Source organism: Jaculus jaculus, chromosome 17 (genome assembly GCF_020740685.1).
Source record: "Jaculus jaculus isolate mJacJac1 chromosome 17, mJacJac1.mat.Y.cur, whole genome shotgun sequence".
Classification (NCBI taxonomy): domain Eukaryota; kingdom Metazoa; phylum Chordata; class Mammalia; order Rodentia; family Dipodidae; genus Jaculus; species Jaculus jaculus.
Genome location: NC_059118.1, coordinates 16,237,469 through 16,261,131, shown reverse-complemented (window position 1 = coordinate 16,261,131; position 23,663 = coordinate 16,237,469). Strand labels below are relative to the sequence as shown.

General features: G+C 44.2%; 1 protein-coding gene across 2 annotated transcripts in view; it reads left to right on the top strand.

The window, feature by feature from the left end:
• Window positions 1-23,663, top strand: part of LOC101595255 (SREBF chaperone) — a 64,578-nt gene that overhangs the window by 23,450 nt on the left and 17,465 nt on the right. For both annotated transcript variants that reach the window (XM_045136476.1, XM_045136475.1), the window contains exons 2-3: window positions 340-559; window positions 20,897-21,026. In XM_045136476.1, coding sequence (XP_044992411.1) covers window positions 438-559; window positions 20,897-21,026 — 252 coding nt within the window. In that variant the 5' untranslated portion in view covers window positions 340-437. The remainder of the gene's footprint in view (window positions 1-339; window positions 560-20,896; window positions 21,027-23,663) is intronic.

Here is a 23,663-nt window from a genome sequence, read left to right as displayed (position 1 = left end):
ACTGGGATCACTCTGCCTTCGTGCTCTGAGGAGCAGCCGTGGGACCAGGAACGGAGACTGCAGCCTCTTACTGCTGCCCATGAGTAAGTTTAATTTGGTGACTATTAGGTTAAGTGCCCAAGGTTTTTGGTGTTTTTATGTTGGGGGATGACTCCACTGAGCATGATTAGTAATTCCTGTTTGTGTAAGAATGTGGTTTGGGACTCATGTCTCCCTCCAGATCTTATATTTAAGCAGCCCGAAACCATTTTCTGACCTTGTAAATGCTGCCTGCTTCTGACAATCCTAGTGTGCACGACAAGCTTTCTTTATTAATTGGTTTTTCTCCATTCTGGCTAGGTACCTGCAGATGATGTCCATTGCCAGTGGTGTCCATCATTTGCCAGGCTGATCCATGGTCACTTTCCGGGATGGCAGCAAGGTGACTTCAGCTGAGGATGACCCTGACTGAAAGGCTGCGTGAGAAGATATCTCAGGCCTTCTACAACCATGGGCTGCTCTGTGCATCCTATCCCATCCCCATCATCCTCTTCACAGGACTCTGTATCTTAGCCTGCTGGTATGTTTCTGGGTTGCTCTTGTGTGGTGAACCAGGCTCAAAGGGCGGCAGGTTTCCTGAGCCTAACTGCTATGGAGCCTTTAGATGCTATGTACTTTTGCACACTGGGGACTTTAACTCATTGGAGCTACATAGTGGAGAGCTATATAGTCCTGAGGTGTTTAAAATAGGTTGGCATGACGTGGTGATTCACCAGATCCATTCTCATCCCTGGTAATAATGTTTATCCACTTCTAAGAAACTGTAGGATAATTGAAAGGTATTTTAATTTTCCTTCTTAATAGAAGCAGTTTCATTTTAGTGTTGGTTAAGAGCAAGAGCCTTCAAGTGTTGTGAAATACCAGTAGCTGTGCTACGATGCAGATGTTTTAAAATCCTGAGCAGTCTCTCACAGTCCACTCAGGAAGGGAGCTCAGGGAGCAGAAGCTGATAAAGTTCTGACTCCGTGCCGCTCCCCTAGCAGTCTGGTGTCTTCACTCCTCCAGAAAAGGCTTACTCTCTTTTTTGTTGCTGTTCATGGTTTCTCAAGATAGGATCTCACTCTAGCCCAGGCTGACCTGGAACTTACTCTGTAGTCCCAGGCTGGCCTCTTACCTCTTACCTCTGTTTTCCAAGTGCTGGTATTAAAGGCCTGTGGCACCATGCCAGGTGTGATACCTTCTTACTTAACTCCCTCTCCTAGCTGGGAGCTAGAGGTCATATTAGTGTTAAGTTGTGATGGCTATAAACACACCTGTGATGTATATGTGTGTGACTTACGTGTGTGCACACACACGTGCACAGACATGTATGCTTTCAGAGGCAGAGTTGGACATTGGCACCGGGTGTCCCTCTCTCTCTCTTCTGCCTTACTTCCTTGAGACAGTATGTCCCCGAACCTGGCGCTTGCCATTTTTCTGTTAGACCAGTGAGCCCCTGCAGTACTGTCTCTGCCCCTCCCAGGGCTGCTTGTAGGTGTGCATGCTCATGCTGAGCTTTGTACCTGGGTGCTGAGGATTGAATTCAGATCCTCATACTTATTATGCAGCAAGTGTTCTTACCCAGTGAACCATCTCCTTGGCCTCCAAATGCCTGTCTTTTTTTTTTTTTAGATAGGGTTTCACACTAGCTCAGGCTGACCTGGAATTTACTATGTAGTCTTAGGGAGGCCTTGAATTTGGGGTAATCCTCCTACCTCTGCCTCCTGGGTGCTGGGATTGAAGGCATGTGCCACCACGCCCAGCCTTGTAGTTTTTGTTTTTTTTTTTTAATATGACAGATAATTGCTGTACCAGGACTTCCAGCCACTAAAGTCACACTCCAGACACATGCACCATCTTGTGGCCTTGTGCACTTATGTCACTTTGTGCATCTGGCTAACGTGGGATCTGGAGAGTTGAACATGAGTCCTTAGGCTTCACAGGCAAGCACCTTGTCTGCTAAGCTATCTCACTAGCCCTGTTTTATTTTTTCTCAATTTTTATTAACATCTTCCATGATTATAAAAAATATCCCATGGTAATACCCTCCCTCCCCCCACTTTCCCCTTTGAAATTCCATTCTCCATCTTCCCCTTCTCAATCCATCTCTCTTTTATTTTGATGTCATGATCTTTTCCTCCTCTTATGATGGTCTTGTGTAGGTAGTGTCAGGCACTATGAGGTCATGGACATCCAGGCCATTTTGTGTCTGGAGGGAGCACGTTGTAAGGAGTCCTACCCTTCCTTTGGCTCTTACATTCTTTCCGCCACCTCTTCCGCATTAGACCCTGAGCCGTGGAAGGTGTCATAGAGATATTACTCAGTACTCCAGTCACTATGAAACCTTCTGAGACGTCCCAAGGTCACTGCCATCTGAAAAGAGAAGATTCTCTACCAAAAGTGAGAGTAGCATTAACATAAGGGTATGACTATTAAGAGAAGTGCTTACTGGGTAGTTTTATAAGCATAGTATACACATTTATCCAGACAGCAGCAGACGTTACACCCCTAGGGCTCATGACTACCCCTGTTTTAAGTTTTCAGTATCAGGGATGTATTCCCTCCCATGGAGTGGGCCTTCTGTTGGTGTCCACCATGATAGACATGCCACTAGTGCACCCGTTGGCTCATTTGGCCTGGCTGGCCAAATATAAGGCTTGGAGTGTCCACTGTTGAGTGTCTTCACTGGTGGTATCTCTTTCTCCCATTGAACTACACATAGAATGACTTCTTCCAGCTTTCTGTCAGCTGGTTTATATGGAGGAGGTTATCAGCTCGGTTCCAACAGGATTTCTCAGTGGCCTTGCAGCCCAAGTATGTGGAGTCTTTAGCAATAGGGTATTACCATCTATTCCTGGTGGGAAACCAAGGGCCTCGGCAATGGCCTATAATGTTTTGGGGGCATCAGGGACCTCCCTGGCCAACAACTCACTGGAAGGTATCCCATCCCTGGCACTGAAAATTTTCTAGCAACAATCTATGGCTCCTGAGTGTTCCATTGTTCAAAAATGGAGGATTCCATATGATTTATTTATATCCTCTTAGATTTTGATGAGCCCTCCCTCCCTTGTGGGTTTTTTTTTTTTTTTTTTTTTTGTTTTGTTTTGTTTTTTGATGTGAGGTCCTATAAATAGCCCAGGGTAGGCTGTCTTGAAGTTTGATATGTAGTCCAGGCTTTTATTAGACTTGAGATCCTCTTGCTTCAGCCTCCTCGGTGCTGTGTTAACAGATGTATGACTCTTTGTCCGGCTTATTCTAATTTCTGTAACAGCAATTGGTAGTGGACCCGTGATTGTTGCTCATGATGCCTTCTGTTAAAGGGAGTTAATTTGAACAGGTAGTTAATCTTTTCTCTACCTACATTTCTATCTCTGTCTACATCTATGTATATTTATATGCCTTTTCACCAAGACAGCCCTAGCTACAGGAAGGGTTAGTGATGGTTTCTTCTTCACTGGCTAGAACCAGGCATCTTTTTTGTTTTTTGTTTTTTGAGTAGGGGCTCACTCTGTCCTGCCCAAGTTGACCTGGAATTCGCTATGTAGTCTCAGGGTGGCCTTGAGCTCATGGTAAACTTCTACCTCTGCCTTCCGAGTGCTAGGATTAAAAGTGTGTGCCACCATGCCTGGCTGAATGAGGCATCTTGCTGAGCATGGATGTGTAGTATATTTGTAGGAGCTGCTTGGTTACAGCTGGATTTTATCTTTGAATGAATAATTGATACCACATATGTGTTTCAAAATGGTCTGTCCTTGGTTGTCTGGTATGAGGGCCTCTGCTATAAAAACTCTGGGATGGTCAGGACCTCACATACGCAGGATAATTCCTTGACTGGGTGAATTAGAATGAGATAGGGAATAAACAGATGTGGTAATGAAAATACCTAGCTTTCAGTATAGCCCAGATACAACTGAGTTGATCACATGCCTGCCGTTAAGTCCCTGGGACACTTATCTGAGCCTCATTCTTTTTTTTTCTTTATTGACAACTTCCGTAATTATAGACAGTAAACCATGGTAATTCCCTCCTTCCCCCCACTTCCCCCTTTGTACCTCCACTCTCCATCATATCCCCTCCCCCTCTCAATCATCCTCTTTTATTTCGATGTCATCATCTTTTCCTCCTATTGTGATAGTTTTGTGTAGGTGGTGTCAGGCACTGTGAGTTCATGGATGACCAGGCCATTTTGTGTCTGGGGGAGCACGCTGTAAGGAGCCCTACCCTTCCTTTGGCTCTTAACATTCTTTCTGCCACCTCTACTACAATGGACCCTGAGCCTTGGAAGGTATGATAGAGATGTTTCAGTGCTAAGCATTTCTTCTCAGCACCATACTGTCTTCTGAATCATCCCAAGGTCACTGCCATCTGAAAAGAGAAGGTTCTGTAACCAGAAGTAAGAGGAGCATTAAGATATGGGTATGCGGTTCAAGGTTCGATTCCCAGGACCCATGTTAGCCAGATGCACAAGGGTACGCATGCATCTGGAGTTCGTTAGTGGCTAGAAGCCCTGGCATGCCCATTCTCTCCCCCCCTCCTTCTCTCTGTCACTTTCAAAGAAATAAATAAAAATAAACAAAACAAGAAAAAAAAAGATAGGGGTATGAACATTAAGAGGAGTGCTTACTGGGCAATTTGGTGAGCATAATATATGCATTTAGCCAGAGACCAGCAGATGTTACACCCCTAGGGCTTGTGACTTCTCCCGTCATAGGTTTTCAGTATTAGGCATGTATTCCCTCCCATGGAGCATGTCAGCAGTCCAATTGTAGAGTAATTGGTGTCCCTCATAACAGACATGCCACTATTGTACCCATTGGGTCATTTGGCCTGGCTGGTACAATTTAAGGCTTGCAGTGTCCACTGATGTTTATCTCTCTGATGACTCTCAGTGATGTTTATCTCACTGATGACTTCTCTTTCTCTCTTATTGAATTGTATCCAGTGTAGCTTTTTCTAGCTTCCTTTCAGCTGGTCTACTTAGAGGAGGTTTTTAGCTCAGCTCTTGCAAGATTTCTTAGTGACCTTGCAGCCCAAGCATGTGGAGTCTTCAGCAATAGGGTCTTACTGTCTATTCTTGGTGGGAAACCAAGAGCCTTGGCAGTGGCCTCAGGCAGTGTGGGCATTAGGGACCTCCCTGGCCAACAACTCACTAGAATGTATCCCATCCTTGACACTGAAAAAATTTTAGTAACAATCTGTGGCTTCTGGGTGCACCATTGTCCAAAAAAGTCGGTTTCCATATGACTTATTCATACCCTCTTACATTTTTTTTCTTTTATTTTTTTAATCTTATTTTTTTCTCAATTTTAAAAACATTTTCCATGATTATAAAAAATATCCCATGGTAATACCCTCCCCCCCTTTTCCCCTTTGAAATTCCACTCTCCATCATATCCCCTCCCCATCTCAATAAGTCTCTCTTTTATTTTGATGTCGTGATCTTTCCCTCCTCTTATGATGGTTTTGTGTAGGTAGTGTCAGGCACTGTGAGGTCATGGATATCCAGGCCATTTTGTGTCTGGAGGGAGCACGTTGGAAGGAGTCCTACCCTTCCTTTGACTTTTACATTCTTTCTGCCACTTCTTCCGCAATGGACCCTGAGCCTTGGAAGGTGTGATAGAGATATTGCAGTACTGAGCACCCCAGTCACTTCTTTCCAGCACCATGATGCCTTCTGAGTCGTCCCAATGTCACTGCGATGTGAAAAGAGAAGATTCTCTACCCAAAATGACATACCCTCTTAGATTTTGATTAACCCTCCTTACACTCTTCCTTACTCAATCTCTTTCTGTGACCTCACTTAGGTCTTTCCACCCCCAGTAATCTGTTCTTCTACTTACATATATACAATATCATCTCCTTAAGTCCTCCCTTCCCCTCCTTTTCTTATAGCCCCTTTCTAGCTTACTGGCCTCTGCTACCCAGTTTTATTCCAACTTGCACAGAAGTCCAATCATTTGTAGCTAGGATCCACATATGAGAGAACGTACAGTGCTTGGTTTTCTGGACCTGGGTTACTTCACTAAGTATTATTCTTTCCAGGTCCATCCATTTCTCTGCAAATTTCATAATTTCATTTTTCTTTACCATTGAATAGGACTCCTTTGTATAAATGTACCACATGTTCATTATCCACTCATCAATTGAGGGACATCTAGGCTGGTTCCATTTCCTAGCTATTGTGAACAGAGTTGTAATAAATATGGATGTGCAAGTATCTCTAAGGTAGTGTGATGAGTCCTTAGGATATATGCCTAGGAGTGCTATACTTGAGTCATATGGTAGATCTATTTTTAACTGTCTCAGGAACCTCCACAGATTTCCACAATGGCTGGACCAGATTGCATTCCCAGGAGGGTTTATTTTTTTTCCACATTCTCACCAGCATTTATTGTCTTTGGTTTTTCTAGGTAGGGTCTCACTCTAGCCCAGGCTGACTTGGAATTCACTATGTCCTCTCGGGGTGGCCTTGAACTCATGGTGATCCTCCTATCTCTGCCTCTCAAGTGCTGTGATTAAAGGCATGCACCACCATGCCTGGCTTCACAGTAATTTTAATTTGCATTTCCCTGATAGCTAAGGACATTTTTTTTTTTTAAAATGTTTATAGACCATGTCTTCTTTTGAGAACTCCCTATTAGTTCCATAGGCTGTTTTTTATTTGGTTGTATGATTTCGAGGTAGGGTTTCACACTAGCCTAGGCTGACCTGGAATTCACTATGTAGTCTTAGGGTGGCCTCAAACTCAGGGTGATTCTCCTACCTCTGCCTACCAAGTGCTGGGATTAAAGACATATGCCACCACACCGTGCTTTCTTATTACTTAGTTTTTTGAGTTCTTTGTATATTCTAGATATTAGTCCTCTGTCAGATGTTTAGCTAGCAAAGATTTTCTCCCATTCTGTAGGTTGCCTCTTTGCTGTAGTCACAGTGTCCTTTGCTGTACAAAAGCTTTGTAATTTCATGAAGTTCCAGTGGTTGATTAGTGGTTTTATTTCCTGAGCAACTGGGCTTATATTCAGAAAGTCATTGCCTGTGCCAGTATGTTGAAGGGTGCCCCTACCTTTTCCTCTAGTGGTTTCAGAGTTTCAGGTCTGATGTTAGGTCTTTGATCCAACTGGAGTCAATTCTTGTGTGTCAAGAGAGATAAAGCTCTATTTCCATGAAGAATGCCATTGGAATTTTGATGGGGATTGCATTAAATGCGTAGATTGCTTTTGGTAGGAATGCCATTTTCACAATATTGATTTTTCCAATCCAAGACTGTGGGAAGTCTTTCCATTTCCTAGTGTCTTCTGCAAGTTCTATCTTGAGTGTTTCAAAGTTTTCATTGTAGAGATCCTTTACTTCCTTGGTTAGGTTTATTCCAAGGTACTTTATTTTTATTAACAACTTCCATGATTATAAAAAATATCCCATGGTAATACCCCCCCCCTACTTTCCCCTTTGAAAGTCCATTCTCCATCATATCCCTTGCCCATCTCAATCAGTCTCTCTTTTATTTTGATGTCATGATCTTTTTCTCCTCTTATGATGGTTTTGCATAGGTATTGTCAGGCACTGTGAGGTCATGGATATTTAGGCCATTTTGTACCTGGGGGGACCATGTTGTAAGGAGTCCTACCCTTCCTTTGGCTCTTACATTCTTTCCACCACCTCTTTCCACATTAGACCCTGAGCCTTGGAAGGTGTGATTGAGATGTGACAGTACTGAGCACTCCTGTCACTTCTTTCCAGCACCATGATACATTCTGTGTCATTCCAAGGTCACTGAAATCTGTTTGTTTTGCTTTTTTGTTTTTCAAGGTAGTGTTTCACTCTAGCCCAGGCTGACCTGGAATTCACTATGGAGTCTCAGGGTGGCCTCAAACTCGCGGTGATTCTCCTACCTCTGCTTCCTGAGTGCTGGGATTAAAGGCATGAGCTACCATGCCTGGCAGTCACTGCCATCTGAAAAGAGAAGATTCTCTACCAAAAGTGAGAGTAGCATTGATATAAGGGCATGGCATTAAGTGAAGTGCTTACTGGGCAGTTTGATAAGCATAGTGTAAGTATAGTATACATTTAGCCAGACACCAGCAGACATTACACCTAGGGCTCATGACTGCCACTGTTTTAAGTTTTCAGTATCAGGGATGTATTCCCTCCCATGGAGTGGGCCTCCAGTCCAATTAGAGGGCAGTTAGTTTCTACCATGACAGATGTGCCACTATTGCACCTGTTGGCTCTTTTGGCCTGGCTGGCCAAATATAAGTCTTGCAGTATCCACTGTTGAGTGTCTTCACTGGTAATTTCTCTCTCTTCCATTGAACTGCATGCAGAATTGCTTCTTCCAGCTCTCTGTCAGTTGGTCTACATGGAGGAGGTTTTCAGCTCAGTTCCAGCAGGATTTCTCTGACCTTTCAGCCGAAGTATGTGAGTCTTCAGCAGTAGGGTATTACCATCTATTCCTGGTGGGAAACCAAAGGCCTCGGCAATGGTCTATAATGTTTTGGGGGCAATCAGGAAACTCCCTGGCCAACAACTCTCTGGAAGGTATCCTATCCCTGGCACTGAACACTTTCTAGCAACAATCTATGGCCTGTGGTTCCATTGTCCAAAAAGGTAAGATTCCATATGATTTATTTATATCCTCTTAGATTTTGATTAGCCCTCCCTCTACCTTTCCTTTACTCAGTCTCTTCCCCTGACCTCATTTAAGCTTTTTCATACTCATTAATCTGTTCTTCTACTTACATATATACAATACCATCCTATTAAGTCCCCCTTCTATTCCCTTTAATCTCCACTGGCTTCTGCTACTGAATTTTATTCTTACTCACATAGAAGTCCAATCATTTGTAGCTAGGATCCATATACGAGAGAGAACATGTGACATTTGGCTTTCTGGACCTGGATTGTTTTGTGAGGTAGGGTCACTTTCTAGCCCAGGGTGACTTGGAATTAACTATGTAGTCTCAGGGTGGCCTCAAACACACAGTCATCCTCCTACATCAGCCTCCCAAGTGCTGGGATGAAAGGTGTATGCCACCACATTTCTCTGTCAATTTGGATGGATAGCTTTGCAGGATAAAGTAATCTTGGTTGACACTTGTTTTATCTTTATGAATGTAGTATACATTATTCCAAGCCCTTTTGGCTTTTAAAATTTGTTGGAAATCTGCTGTCATCCTCATGGGTTTCCCTTTGTATGTGACTTGATTTTTCTCTCTCAACTGCTTTCAATAAATTTTCTTTGGTTTGTGTGTTTTGTAGTTTAGTTATAATATGATGGTGAGAGGTTCTTTCCTGATTTTGTCTGTTTGGCATTCTAAAGGCTTCCTGTATCTGCATTGGTATAACTTTCCATATTTGGGGGAAATTTTCTTCTATGATTTTGTTGCTGATTTTGTCTGTTTGGCATTCTAAAGGCTTCCTGTATCTGCATTGGTATAACTTTCCATATTTGGGGGAAATTTTCTTCTATGATTTTGTTGAAAATACCTGCTATGCCTTTGGAGTGAAATTCTTATCCTTATACTATGCCCTGAATCCTTATGTTTGATCTCTTCATAGTACCCGCTAATTCTTGAAATTCCCACTCATGCCTTCCTATTAATTTGTCTTTCTCTATGTTTGACTGTATTAGACCGGCCTTCTAGTTTAGACATTCTGTTCTCTCCTTCATTCATTCTACTGGTGAAACTTTCTATAGAGTTTTCTATCTGATTTACTCTGTTTTTCAGTTTTAGTATTTCTTTTTCTGTTTTTCTTCTTTTTTTTGTTTTTTGAGGTAGGTTCTAATCCAGGCTGACTTTGAGTTGACTGTGTAATCTCGGGGCGGCCTTGAACTCTTCCTACCTCTGCCTCCCAAATGCTGGGATTAAAGGTGTGCACCACCATGCCTGGCTATTTCCTTATGTCTTGTATTGCCTTCCTTATTTCATTAAGGTGTCCTGTGTTCTCCTTCAGGAGTTTGTTTTCTTCTTTGATTCTTTTGTTCTCTTCTTTTATTTCTTTGAGAATAGATATAGTCTTTTTTTTTTTTTAAATCATTGTCAGGCATTTCATCTGAAACAGTCTTACTGGAGGTCATTTGTGATGGATTTATAAATTTTGGTGGGATTGTGTTGTCTTGATTTTTTTGTGTTTCTTGTAGTATAATGTAGAGACTCTTTTTATCTTGAGTTAATTTGATGATTGGGTCTTCTAGTTAGCTGCAGTGATCTTAGCGGTGTAAAACCTACTTTATATATCTTTACAGTAGGAGATTAAGGTGCCAGGTGTAGCTCTTATACTCCCAACAGAAACAGCACAAGTGATCCTAGGTGTTGTTTGCCTGCTGTTCAAGAATTCTAGTAGACTGGGTAGAGCACATTACTGGCAAATTCTAAAATTCAACTGAGCAATATACATATTCAGTCAAAACCAGCACAGAGTATTTATGCAAGAGTGGCAATTAAAACAAACAGATAATCGAATAAAGCCCAAGTCCCTAAGGGTGTGTGTTGCCCCATATCCTTAATCCTGTCAACTGGGAGGTTGAGATTTCTGGTGTGAAATGGGTTCTAGGTCAGCCTGGGGCAGAGTGAGACCCTGTCCCCAGTAATGACAGAAGAAAAAGACAAAGGCCCTATAAACTATGGAAGTCAAAGGCAACAATATTCAACATCAAAGTATAGCTTATTTGAGAATGGTAAAGCAAACCAAGATTATATCAATCAAATGTAACAAATAACCTGCCCTGACATGGAAGGTGAGATTAACACTTCCAATGCAGACCTATGCTCCTGGCTTTGCGTAAGTGGGCCTTATTATCTTTTGGGATGGCTTCCAATGTCACCAATGCTGAGTGCCCACCTGGATCCCTCTCTGTTGCACTGTGGGCTCTGGGTCGCTGGCTCTGTTGTTCTCCTTGGCTGTGCTGGATGCTGTGCAGCCAGGGCTGAATGAGTTCTCTGGCGGTTTGCAGCACTGGCAGTTGGGTGGGAGGCTGTGCAGGATGCCTGGAGTTGTACCTGAGCAGCTCAGCTGGTCCCTGCTGTCCTCCCCTTCAGGTTTCTTGATGTAAGGAGGCTGATGTGACTGCAAAATCCCTCCACATGCTTTCTGCTTCTGCAGCTCTGCTGGGGGTGGGCCCGGATTGGTCTGCCTGGTGGCCTGTTTCCTCCTTTCTAGATCTGAGTCTATTCTGCTTCTCTGCTGTGTGAAGAGTGCATTTTGCTGTTTTTCTGTTTATTTTCCGCCCTAGGCTGCTTTGGCATGGCTACTACGCCGCCATCTTGCCCAGCAGCCCCTGGACCTCAGTCTTCACGGAGGGTGGATTGAGTGGCCTGGGCTTGTGGGAAAGAAGGAGCACTACTCTTCATTACCCACCAGCTGCCTGGGTCCCAAGGTGTTATCACTCATGGTGGTATTTCAGTCTCCTGGTGGTCTCTAGTGGTCTTGGAGACTAGATCTTTTGTTGGTTTTGTTTTGTTTTATTTTGTTTGTTTCTTTCTTTCCAGGTAGGGTCTCATTCTAGTTCAGGCTGACCTGGAACTCACTCTGTAGTCCTGGGCTGGCCTCAAACTCCCAGCAGTCCTCCTATCCCTGCCTTCTGAGTGCTGGCATTAAGCATGTATGCCCTCTTGCCTGGCTTTATCTTATTAACTAACTGATTAATACATTCATTAAAGACAGAGTCTCATCATGAAGTCCAAGCTATTTAGCCCAGACTAGATAATAGTTGTGTGCTATCTTAGTTGGCTTTAGTCACCTTAATAAAGGCTGTGTGTGTGTGTGTGTGTGTGTGTGTGTGTGTGTGTGTGTTGAGGTATGGTCTCCCTGTAGCCCAGATTGACCTGAAATTTACTATGTAGTCTCACGGTAGCCTTGAATTCACAGCAAGCCTCCTACTTCTGTCTCCCGAGTGCTGAGATCTCAGCCTGGATGTACAAAGCAGATGTAGCCTAACCTTGTTGCAGAGGGAGTAGATGAGAGCCCTTGCACCAAACCCTCCAGGAAGAATTTGCAGCACCCTCTTTCCTACTTTTTAAAATTTTTATTTATTTATTTGAGTGGTGGAGAGGAGACAGATATATATATGGAGACTCCTGTCTTTTTTTTTTTTTTTGTTGTTGTTGATTTTTATTTATTTGAGAATGACAGACAGAGAAAGAGAGAGAATGGGCATGCCAGGGGCCTCCAGCCACTGCAAAGACGATGCGCCCCTTGTGTATCTTGCTAACGTGGGTCTTGGGGAATCTAGCCTTGAACTGGGGTCCTTAGGCTTAACCACTAAGCCATCTCTCCAGCCCCCTCTTGCCTTTCTTTACTGAGTTGAAGAATGATAATTGTATCAGAGAATCCACAAGTTCCAATACCACATGGCAAAGAGATGAGAGATTATGGATTCAGGAATATAGGCTCCATTGTCGTCTTCTGTTCTGGGGAAACTTTTTCTTTTCTTTTTTTCTTGGTTTTTCAAGGTAGGGTCTCACTATATTCCAGGCTTACTTGGAATTCACTACGTAGTCTCAGGGTGGCCTCGGACTCTGTGATCCTCCTACCTCAGCATCCCCGATACTGGGATTGAAGGCATGCGCCAGCACACCCTGCTGGGGAATCATTTTGTTAGTATGCCCGTTCAGACTTGGCAGCCTTCTACACTGTGGCCCTCACTCTGCTAATCCCTATTCCCACCATTGGGTCATTTTCACAGAGGAGCAACAGAATTGGAGGAGAGAGTGATGATGGCTTAGGAGTGTGACCTTCTCCGTGAGGCACAAGAATGCGAGAATTGAGAAAGGGCACATAGGGGAGTCAGACGCCCCTCAAACAGCAACAAGGTTGCGTGATGTTCCCTGAGCTGCTGCTGAGGCTGTGGATTTCTGGGAGCTGAAGACATTTCTTGAAATGACCGAAGTGCTGAGCCTTGCAAGTGGGCCCTGGTTATCTGTCTGTTACTGGCCCATGGGGGCAGTGACTGCTCTTCCTTCCCCTGGGAAAATCTGATGAAACATATAACAAATAGGCACTGTGGAAGATGTGTGTTTACATTTCCTAAAGGTTAGGCCACTGGCAGCCAGGGTCTGGCCCAGCAAGGCAGAAGGAACTTTCTGCCTTAGAACTGCCCTGTTAAGTGGAGGGTGAGGGATGAGGGTACAGTGCTGCCTAGTTCACTGCCCTACCTGCAAGTCAGAGAGTAATGGTGAGTCACTGAGTCACTTGTGATCCTGTGAGCTGCTAGTCATAGGAGAGAAGGTAGATTTCAGCTTGGAGAGGAAGTTAGCAACGTGAGGAGGCCATGCCAAGCCCCCTGCAGATGATGGTCTGCAGGCATCTGGGAACAAGCATGGCCCTTTCCCTCCTCCCCATCCCCTTTTGTTAGGAGAGTTGCACCTTCAGCCGAGGTTGGACATCTCACGTTGCTCCAGTGTCACCACGACCCCTTTAAGGTCACACACAGGAGGCTCTTTTTCTCATGTGGCCATTCTCTAGACACATTATGTGTTCTTTTCACAAATAGGAAGAAATCAGAGTAACTGACGGCCAGCCTGTGCTTGTGCTGTGGTGACCTAGGCTGACATGCTGAGGAAGGAGCTCTGAAGCACGCGTGGTTTTTGCTTCAAGCATGGGCTCAGCAGAGGCTGAGTGGACAGCTCCATGGCAAGCCTCTTCTCCATAAACAAAGTTACCTGGCTTTGTCATCCACAGGTCCTCAGACAGAAGGAAAGGCCTTCAGTCATTCACTGCCCTGGCCCCTAGTCCTGTATTGTTCTCCCCCAGAGAGTGTAGAGAGAGCATCTCCTACCTCATTTCCCCAAGGTGTTGCCTCGTCTGACATCTTCTTGGGTCATTTTTGTGCTTGCTCTCTGTCTCTGGTGGCTGCTAAGCTTTGTATCAGAGATGACTCTGGGGTGAGAATGGGCGGAGGGAAGAGCTAAGAGGGCTGCATAATTGGCAGGGCTCAGTGCAACGTGAAAGTGCGTGCGGGCTGCTTATTCAAACAGCAGGAGGCTGTCATTAAAGGTACAACATACACTTGGAGAAGAAGAATTTCAGCTAACAGAATACACAAAAGCAGGTCATGGGAGAATGTATGCTTAGTATATGCAGAGTCCTGGGCTAAAACCAAAAACTAAAATTAAGCTATGGCTGGGCTGTAGTGTGTGGACTCCTAATCTGTACGGTAGCAGCTCTGGCCACTGGTTGAAGGCTGCTTCCAGCTACCACTGATCTGCAGCACGTGTGGCTGGCCTCAGTGAGACAGTGGCCTCTAGCAGCAGAAGTCTCAGGTACTGTCAGTTGGAAATTGTGCCAGCATACCCAGAAAGAAGATGAGACAGGACAAAGCTGGGGTTCCAGAAGCCCCTGGGGATGCCTTGGGTGACCAGAAGTGGAGAGTAAGCCATACAGGAATAGGAGCAGACAAGCATATGGCTAATAAGGGCGGAGGGTGTCAAGACTGAGGAGAGGAGGGCTTTGGTAGTAGTGGACCCTGCAAGCCATGCAGAGGACTTTGGACTTAAGTCCATACCTGCGTAGGAGGAAAGAAAGAGATTTTACAGGTGAAGTCTGGCTGGGCTAGGACACAGCTTCAGCTGAGAGTTGACAGCTGCTTAGTCTAAATGGAAGCCATGATTGATTCTGGATCTTATCTGAAGATAGAAGGATTTTTTTCTGAGGCCCCAAGTGAGGGTCTGAGAGGAGTCCATGATCAAAATGTTCAAAATGTGAGCAGCTGTATGGATGGAGTTACAGGAAAGGCAGGAAGGAGCTAGGCATATTGGAGGCCAAAGAGGGAGGGTTTTGAGTTCTAGGCCAGCCTGTGTTACATAATGGAAGCTGCCTGTTTTTGTTAGTATGGCTCTGTAATATAATTGGAGATCGAGTATTCCCATATCAGTATTTGTGCTAAGAATGGCCTTAATTATTTGGGAACTATGTTTTTTTTTCTAGTTTTGTGAGAAATGTCATTGGGGCCAGGCATGGTGACACATGCCTTTAATCCCAGCACTCTGGAGGCAGAGGAAGGATTGTTGTGAGTTCAAGGACACCCTGAGACTACGTAGTGAATTCCAAGTCAGCCTGGGCTAGAGCAAGACCCTACTTCAAAAAAACCAACAAAAGTCATTGCAATTTAAATTTTATTTATTTATTCATTTATTTGCAAGCAGAGAGAGAGAGAGAATAAATGAATGAATATGGGCATGCCAGGGCTGTAGCCACTGCAAACAAACTCCACATGCATGTTCCACTTTATGTATCTGGCTTTACGTGAGTACTGAGGAATCAAACTCAAATCCTTAGGCTTTGCAGGCAAGCACCCCAACCACTGAACCATCTATCTTGAGCTGTCATTGGATGGGATTACATTGAATCTGTGCACTGTTTTCTGTAATGCAATCATTTTCACAGTATTAATTCTGCCAAACCATGAACATGGGGAATCTTTTCCATTTTTCTAGTGTTGTCTTCAAATTCAGTGTCTTAAAAAGCTTTCATTGTGTTACAGGGTTTTTTCCCACCTTGGTTAAGCTTATCCCAGGTATTTTATTTTCTGAAGCTATTTTAAATGGGATTTCCCCCCCCACACACACACACACACAATTTCTTTCCTGGAAAATTTGTTACTTGTATAGAGAAAAGCCATTTATTTTTCTTTTTTTGTTGTTATTGTGTTTTTTTCGCGATAGGGTTTCACTCTAGCTCAGGCTGGCCTGGAATTCACTCTGTAGTCTCAGGATGGCTTGAACCCAAGGCAATCCTTTTACCTCTGCCTCCTGAGTGCTAGGATTAAAGGTGTGCACCGCCATGCCTGGCTAAGCCACTGATTTTTATCTATCTATCTATCTACCTACCTACCTACCTACCTACTTACTTACTTATTTATTTTTCTTCTAAGCCACTGAGTTTTGAAAAATTTTTTCCCCAAGCCAAACTGTATGCAGCTTTAGTAAAGATGTTCTACATAAACAGTGATGGTATTTCAGCAAGACATGAACAGATTATTAGCAGTATGGAAGGACGTTCAAGCTCCCCTCTTGTGTAAATCAGAATGCTGCCATAAAAGCCAGCGAAGTCCTCATCTGATGCTCTGAACGGGAAAGTTTAGAGGGAGGTTGACATTTCACATTAAGGATGGTGATTATCAACTTTTCACAACCCGAACTGGACTTTCAGGAAATGAAATTAAAGTTGCAAAATTATGTGTCTGAAAATCCACAATCTTTTCAAAAAAGAAACCACTGCTGTTTTGAGGAACACCATCTCAATGTTGTCACTACAAAGTCTAGATCACCTGACATACTAGTAAAACCAATTTTAAGAGGTCAGGTCCCAGCAGGTCTAAATAATGAGACGTCAACAAGGAAAAAATAATTAGAAACCACCATAAGGGATGACAGGTACCCTTTTCTTTTGCCTCAGTCCTCCTGGACTGTTGACTCCCGTTCACTCACACTGGTAGGAAGATACCTGGTGCTACAAGTGACAGTGTTTGCAAAACCTGTTTCTGGGGACCTGGTCTGTCGTAGAGCATGTGCTTAGAATGAATAAGGCCAGAGTTCAATCCCTAGTACAAAAAAAAAAAAGACTTCTGAGACAGTTTACATGCAGACTGAATCTCAGGCTGGGGAGACATGGCAGCGGGGAACCTGACTTCCTGGAGTGTCCACAGGCCCCTTCACTAAGAGAGGCTCACAGACCCTGATGTGGTGAGGTGACTGGAGTGAATGACCCCTAGTGCTGAAGTGACCGTTAGATTGTGACTGGATGACCTAGACCCAAGGTGGCCTGAAGGGCTAAGGATCCGTGGTGTCTCTCACACAGGTACAATTTGAGAATATGGAGATTGTATTGACAGGAAGTAGTCTGGAAGCCTATAGCGTAGTATCACCGGGCCTTCATTCATGGCTCTGAATTGCTGAATGTAACTTGGGTGTGGCTTGGTTTTTCCCTGTTTAGAATTTTGCTAGAATCTTTTTGAGTCATCACCTCACTTTCCCCTTGCTTAATCTGCTCTAATGCCCTTCTGGCCTACTCTCGTTCTCCCAGGGGAGAGAATTATCTGTCCTATGCACCTCTGAGCCTTGCATAATCTCTGGCCCTGAGTTGATGCACAAATATTTGTTGAGAGAATGACTATTGAGAACACCATCATGACTACTGTGGCCGGTTATTGGCAGCACAGCTCCCAGGACTAGGAGGCAGGAAGCCATGTCCAAAGAGAGGAACAGGTGGGAGAAGCAAATCATACTCAGATTCCCTCTGCTCCCAATTTTTTTTTTATTTTTATTTTTTAGTTTTTCGAGGTAGGGTCTCACTGTAGCTCAGGCTAACTTGGAATTTACTTTGTAATCCCAGGGCGGCCTTGAACTCACAGTGATCCTCCTACCTCTGCCACCCAAGTGCTGGGATTAAAGGTGTACGCCACCACACCTGGCTTTCTGCCAGAAATTTTACTCCGACTGCATCCCCTGAGATTAGGTTTGTCTTCTTCCTACTCCTTCTTATTTATTTATTTTTAAAGCTCGGGTCTGGGCTGGAGAGATGGCTTAGCAGTGAAGGTGTTTACCTGTGAAGCCTAAGGACCCAGGTTCAATTCTCCAGGACCCATGTAGGCCAGATGCACAAGGTGGCACATGCATCTGGAGTTTGTTTGCAATGGCTAGAGGACATGACACACCTTTTCTCTCTCTTTCCCTCTCTCTCAAAAAAATATTTAAAATATATATTAAAAATATTTATATATCTATATCTATACCCATCCACCCATCTATCTACCTATCTATCTAAAATGAATGAGCTGGGCATAGTGGCACATGCCTTTAATCCCAGCACTCAGGAGGCAGATGTAGGAGGATTGCCATGAATTCGATGCCACCCTGAGACTTCATAGTGAATTCCAGGTCAGCCTAGGCTAGAGTGAGACTACCTTGAAAAATCAATGTGTGTGTGTGTGTATTTTTTAAACTCAGCCATGGTGACACAGAGGCAGGAAGATCACTTGGATTCAAGGCCAGTCTGGGACTAGAGTGAGTTCCACATTAGCCTGGTCTAGAATGAGACCCTGTTTCAAATAAATAAATAAATAAATAAATAAATAAATAAATAAATAAATAAATAAATTGTACTAGTGACAGTAGGAACATACATTTATGTAACTCTTACGGAAGACTGTTAATATCCATTAAGCTAATTGATATACTACATAACTCAGAAACTATCCTAGGAATATACCTATAAGAACTCAGTCTTATGGCCACAAAAAGGCTTATACAAAAATGGTTATCTGGGCAAGTCCAGCAATTGGGAGTCAGAAGCAGGAGGGTCACTGTCAGTTACAGGCCATCCTGAGCTACAGTGAGACTTTACCTTGAAAAGAAAATATGCAAAATGAGACAGTGGTTGTATCTTGTTTGTAGAACAAGTGTGAGGCCCTGGATTCATTCTCTAGCACGCATTTGCGTGCGCACACACACAACAAAAGGCTTTGTGGTATGAGGGATTATAATAGTGACTACCTTTGGAGGTCATGAGGCGTGTATTGGCTGGTAGTGGGCTCAGGGCTGCCTTCTGAGGGTTCTGGAAATGTTCTGTCACTTGATAGAGGATATATATGGTTATGTTGACCTTGGCACGAGCGAAAACTTGTATTGCTTTGCATACTTTAGGTTTGTGCATTGTCTGGGAGAGGGGGATATATTTTCTTCATTTGTACAGCCACTAGTAAGTCAATCCCTCCTCCTGTCCCGTGCTCCTGTAAATAATGCTTAGCTCATGCTCTTATAAGCAACCCTAATTAAACTTCCTGAGCCACCAAGAAACTAAAACAATGTGTGAGTAGAAAGGGGAGTACTTAGGAAGAGGACCTGAGGGAGCAAAATGAGAGAGCAGTGGAGGTGAGTATGATCAAAATAATGTAAGACAATGCATCATGAAGCCCAGTGTTATGTATAATTCATACATGCTAATAAAAGAAACAAAAATAGACCTGGGGCCAGGCATGGTGGCATATGTTTAAAAAAAAATTTTTTTAGAGAGCAAGAGAGAGAGAGAGAGAGAGAGAATTGGCACACCAGGGCCTCAGCCACTGCATTCAAATTCCAGATACTTGCACCATCTAGTGGGCACGTGCAATCTTATGCTTGCCTCACCTTTGTGCATCTGATTTATGTGGGATCTGGAGAGTCAAACATGGGTCTTTAGCCTTTGCAGGCAAGTACCTTAACCCCTGAGCATTGTCTCCAGTCCAGTGCATACTTTTTTTTTTTTTTTTTTTTTTGATGTAGGGTCTCACTCTAGCTCAGGCTGACCTGCAATTCACTCTGTCATCTTAGGGGTGGCCTTGAACTCATGACAATCCTCCTACCTCTGCCTCTCGAGTGCTGGGATTAAAGGCGTGCACCACCACGCCAGCTTCCAGTGCATACTTTTAATTCCAGCACTCAGAAAGGAGAGGTAAGAGGATCACCAAGAGTGCAAGGCCACCCTGAGACTAGATAGTGAATTCCAGGTCAGCCTTGGCTAGAGTGAGATTCTACCTTGAGAAACCAGCAAAATAAAAATACAATAGACTTGAAACAAAATGCTCATCTGAGGCTGGAGAGACAGCCCAGCAATTAAGGTACTTGTCTGCAAAGCCTAAGGACCTAGTTTAAATTGTACCCATATAAATCCAGATATACAAAGTGGCACATGTGTCTAGAGTTAGTTTGTAGTGATAGGAGGTCCTGGTGTGCCCATTCTCTCTACCTCTTTTTTTCCTGTGTCTCTCTCAAATAAAAATATTTTCTAAAAAATTCACATCTGGGCTGGAGAGATGGCTTAGTGGTTAAGGCTTGCCTGTGAAGCCTAAGGACCCTGGTTTGAGGCTTGATTCCCCAGGACCCACGTTAGCCAGATGAACAAGGGGTGCATGCATCTGGAGTTCGTTTGCAGTGGCTGAAAGCCCTGGCGCGCCCATTCTCTCTCGCTCTCTCTCTTTCTGCCTCCTTCTCTCTGTCACTCTCAAATAAATAAAAAATAAACAAAAAAAATTCACATCTGCTTTCCAAGTTTTTTTTTTTTTGTTTGTTTGTCTTGTTTTTCGAGGTACGTTGTTTGGTTTTTCTTCCCTTGACCTCACTTAGGCCATTCCACTTGCAGTAATCTGCACGCACATGCGCACACACACACAACCATCCCCTTAAGTTCATCCCTCTACTCCTTCCCTTATAGACATTTTCTAGCTTACTGGCCTCTGCTACAGATTTTTACTTCCAACTCACACACGTCTGAACATTTGTAACTAGGATCCACATATAAGAGAAAACATGTGACATTTGGCTTTCTGGGTCTTCATTACTCCGCTTAGTATAATCCTTTCCAGATCCATCCATTTCCCTGCAAAATTCATAATTTCAGTTTTCTTTACACTGAATAGAACTGTTGAGGAACATCTAGGTTGATTCCATTTCCTAGCTATTGTGAATAGAGCAGCAATAAACATTGTGCAAGTTTCTTTAAGGTAGTGAGACGAGTCCTTAGGATATATGCCTAGGAGTGGTATAGCTGGGTCATATGGTAAATGTATTTTTAACTGTCACAAGAACCTCCACACTTTTTTCCACAGTGGCTGGGCCAGATTACATTCCCACCAAGAGTGTAGAACAGTTCCCATTTTTCTGCATCCTTGTCAACATTTATTGTCATTTGTTTGCTTGATTATAGCCATTCTGACAGGAGTGCAATGGAATCGCAACATAATTTTAATTTGCATTTCCCTGATGGCTAATATTTGGTAGATTTGTACAGTGCTCCTAATAAAGAGAATGTAGTTGGAGTTGTAGTGACTCCTATGTCATGACTGTCCCACAGTAGACACTGCCTTTGAGTTGTCCTCACTTTTTTTTTTTTTTTTCATTCATCCCAGTTACCCATTGCTGAAGCTCCCATTGCCTGGAACAGGACCTGTGGAATTCTCCACTCCAGTGAAGGATTACTTGCCCCCGCCTGCGGACTCTGACCACAAACAAGGAGAGCCCAGTGAGCATCCGGATTGGGTAGGTACAATCTAGCTTGTCCCTGAGGAGAGCCCAGATAGAAAAGTGATTGGCTAAGGCAAGTTCTGCATGGAATAGTGAGAGTGGCCAGCTTCAGATTTGTGAATTTATGTACACACCCGCTTTACCAAGACACCAGAAGAATTTAGTTATACCTTTAATGAGTAACCTTTATTGAAAGAAAACATTAAATGGTGCAAAAGTTTGACTGTCCTAGAAAAACTAGGATTTGCGGTCATCCTAGCAGTGACCAGCTGAACCTGAGTTCATACTTGGGCCACTCACACACCATGTGCAGGTGCCAGGTACCTTCCATGCAAGTCTGGCTTAGTGAACCAGTGAGTTTATTGGGCTTACAGAAGCATAGGTGAGGGGCTCCGTACAGATGTGAGGGTGACCCACTAAAATGTCTCCCCACCTCAGCATGGACACCAGCTTCCCATGGCTGCATAGATGAGGATCCTCCTTCATTAACTGTCCACTCTGTGTCCTCTAGCCCCAGAGACCATGTGCAGCCATGGTAGCATTACATGCAGCGGGAAGGGGATGGACTCTCAAGGGAGTTGGAGAGGCCTGATCTTTTTCAAAAAATAAATAAAGCCGGGTGTGATGGCACATGCCTTTAATCCCAGCACTCAGGAGGCAGAGGTAGGAGGATTGCTGTGAGTTCGAGGCCACCCTGAGACTACATAGTGAATTCCAGGTCAGCCTGGGCTAGAGTGAGACCCTACCTCAAAAAACAAACAAACAAAAAATAATAATAAAATATTTATTTATGAGAGAGAGTGGGCATGCCAGAGCCTCTAGCCACTGCAAACGAACTCTAGACGCATGAGCCACCATGTGCATCTGGCTTACATGGGGACTGGGGAATCAAATCTGGGTTCTTAGGCTTCTCAGACAAGTGCCTTAACTGCTAAGCTATCACTCCAGCCCAGCCTGATCTTGAAAGTCTCTTCCAAGTAATCATAGCTACTTTGATTAAGATAACAGCTGTGATGTTCTGAGCAGTGTTCTGCAACCGCTTATCAGTCCTGCCAAGTCCTTGCACTGTTTGCTATACTCTATTGGAGTTCCTATGACCTGTGGCTTCATGGGGCTGGCAAGGGGCAGGCAGCTGTATTTCCAGAGAAAGAGAAAACAAAGCAAAAACAGACTTTCCAACTGGGCTAATTACTTAACTCTTGTGACTTAGTTTCCACATTCATAAAATGAGGGACGTAATTATTCCTGTATTACACATTGTCACGAAGATTCAGCACAGTGCCTGGCCCAAGCAGAGAGACAAAGAAGTGTGACCAGGCGTGCATTCCTTAGGTGTGCTGTCAGCACAGTGGACACTTTTTCTCTAGAAAGCCTGCACCATGTGTGCCCTTCTGCCCCTCGATGCTTGTACTGCCATCTTGTTGGAGTTGAGCTTCACTTTGGTTTATGAATATCAACGTCTTACGCACAGTGCATGTTCGACAGCCTTGTCCTTGGCACACAGCCAGGGAGTAATGGTGCTAGAATTTGCATCCAGTAGTTCTACCTCTACAAGAAGATCTACATTCAAAATAGAAAATGTAAGAGGAGAAGCCCAGGCTTCCATCGCTCGCCTGGCCCCTTTAGAGCAGCTGTTCACAGGCACCTTGCATCAGGCCCCATCTAGCAGTCTCCACGTAGACAGTCAGGCTTGCTCCATGCTGGGCTTCCAAAGCCAGCATTGTGGTGTTTGCAGGCTCCCTGGTCATGGACACAGAAGGCCCTTGGCAGGAACCAGAGGTGGCCAGAGATATCATTGGTTCCTAGGACATCTGACCATCTCCTGGATCCCTGCTTTTGCTGGGCCCTTCCTTTCATATCCTCATTGCCACCCATTGCTGAGTTTAGCATGTTTTGGAACCACGCAGGCAAGTTATCTGTAGAGGAGAAAACAAGCTTGAAGGCCAGGAAGCTGTGAGCTTTGATCTTGGCTCTGCTTCCTGTCAGCTGTGCGACCTTGGACTCATCTCTGAGCTCTCCCAGCCTTGATTTTCTTATCTGGGTCCTTAGCTCAGGGTCTCTTACAGCACTGCAGTCCCGCTGTCCTCCTGAACCGCAGGCCTCTCGGAGTGCAGACGTGGGGGCTGTGTCCCTGTGTTCGCTCCCCTGGCTGGCTGGCAGAAGGTTCCTTATAGACCTCAGTTCTTCTTGGTTGCTGGCTGAAGGCCTTTCAGCCATCTTATACTGGGATGTGTCCTTTTTATCAGGTGTTGGTACCAAAAGAGAGGCAATAGCAACCAAAACTCACATGGCATCACTTTGGCTGTATTGTCTCTATCAGAACTAAGTCAGTAGCTGCAGCCTGCTTGTACAGGAATGGGCTTGTATGGGGACATGAGCTCTAGAGGACATAGATTACTGCGGACCATGTTAGAACATTGCTACCACTGTTTCCATGTAGTCAAAAGCCCCTCCTTGCCTAGAAGCATCTGCTCTCCACTGACCTTTACGGCTCCACCGTCACTCAATTAGATTTTGACCTTCCCCTTCATAGGTTTTTTTTTTTTTAATGTTTTATTTATTTGAAAGCAAGAAAGAGGCAGATAGAGTGAATGGGTGCTTCAGGGCCTGCAGCTGTTTCAAACATATTCCAGATGCATATGCCACCTTGTG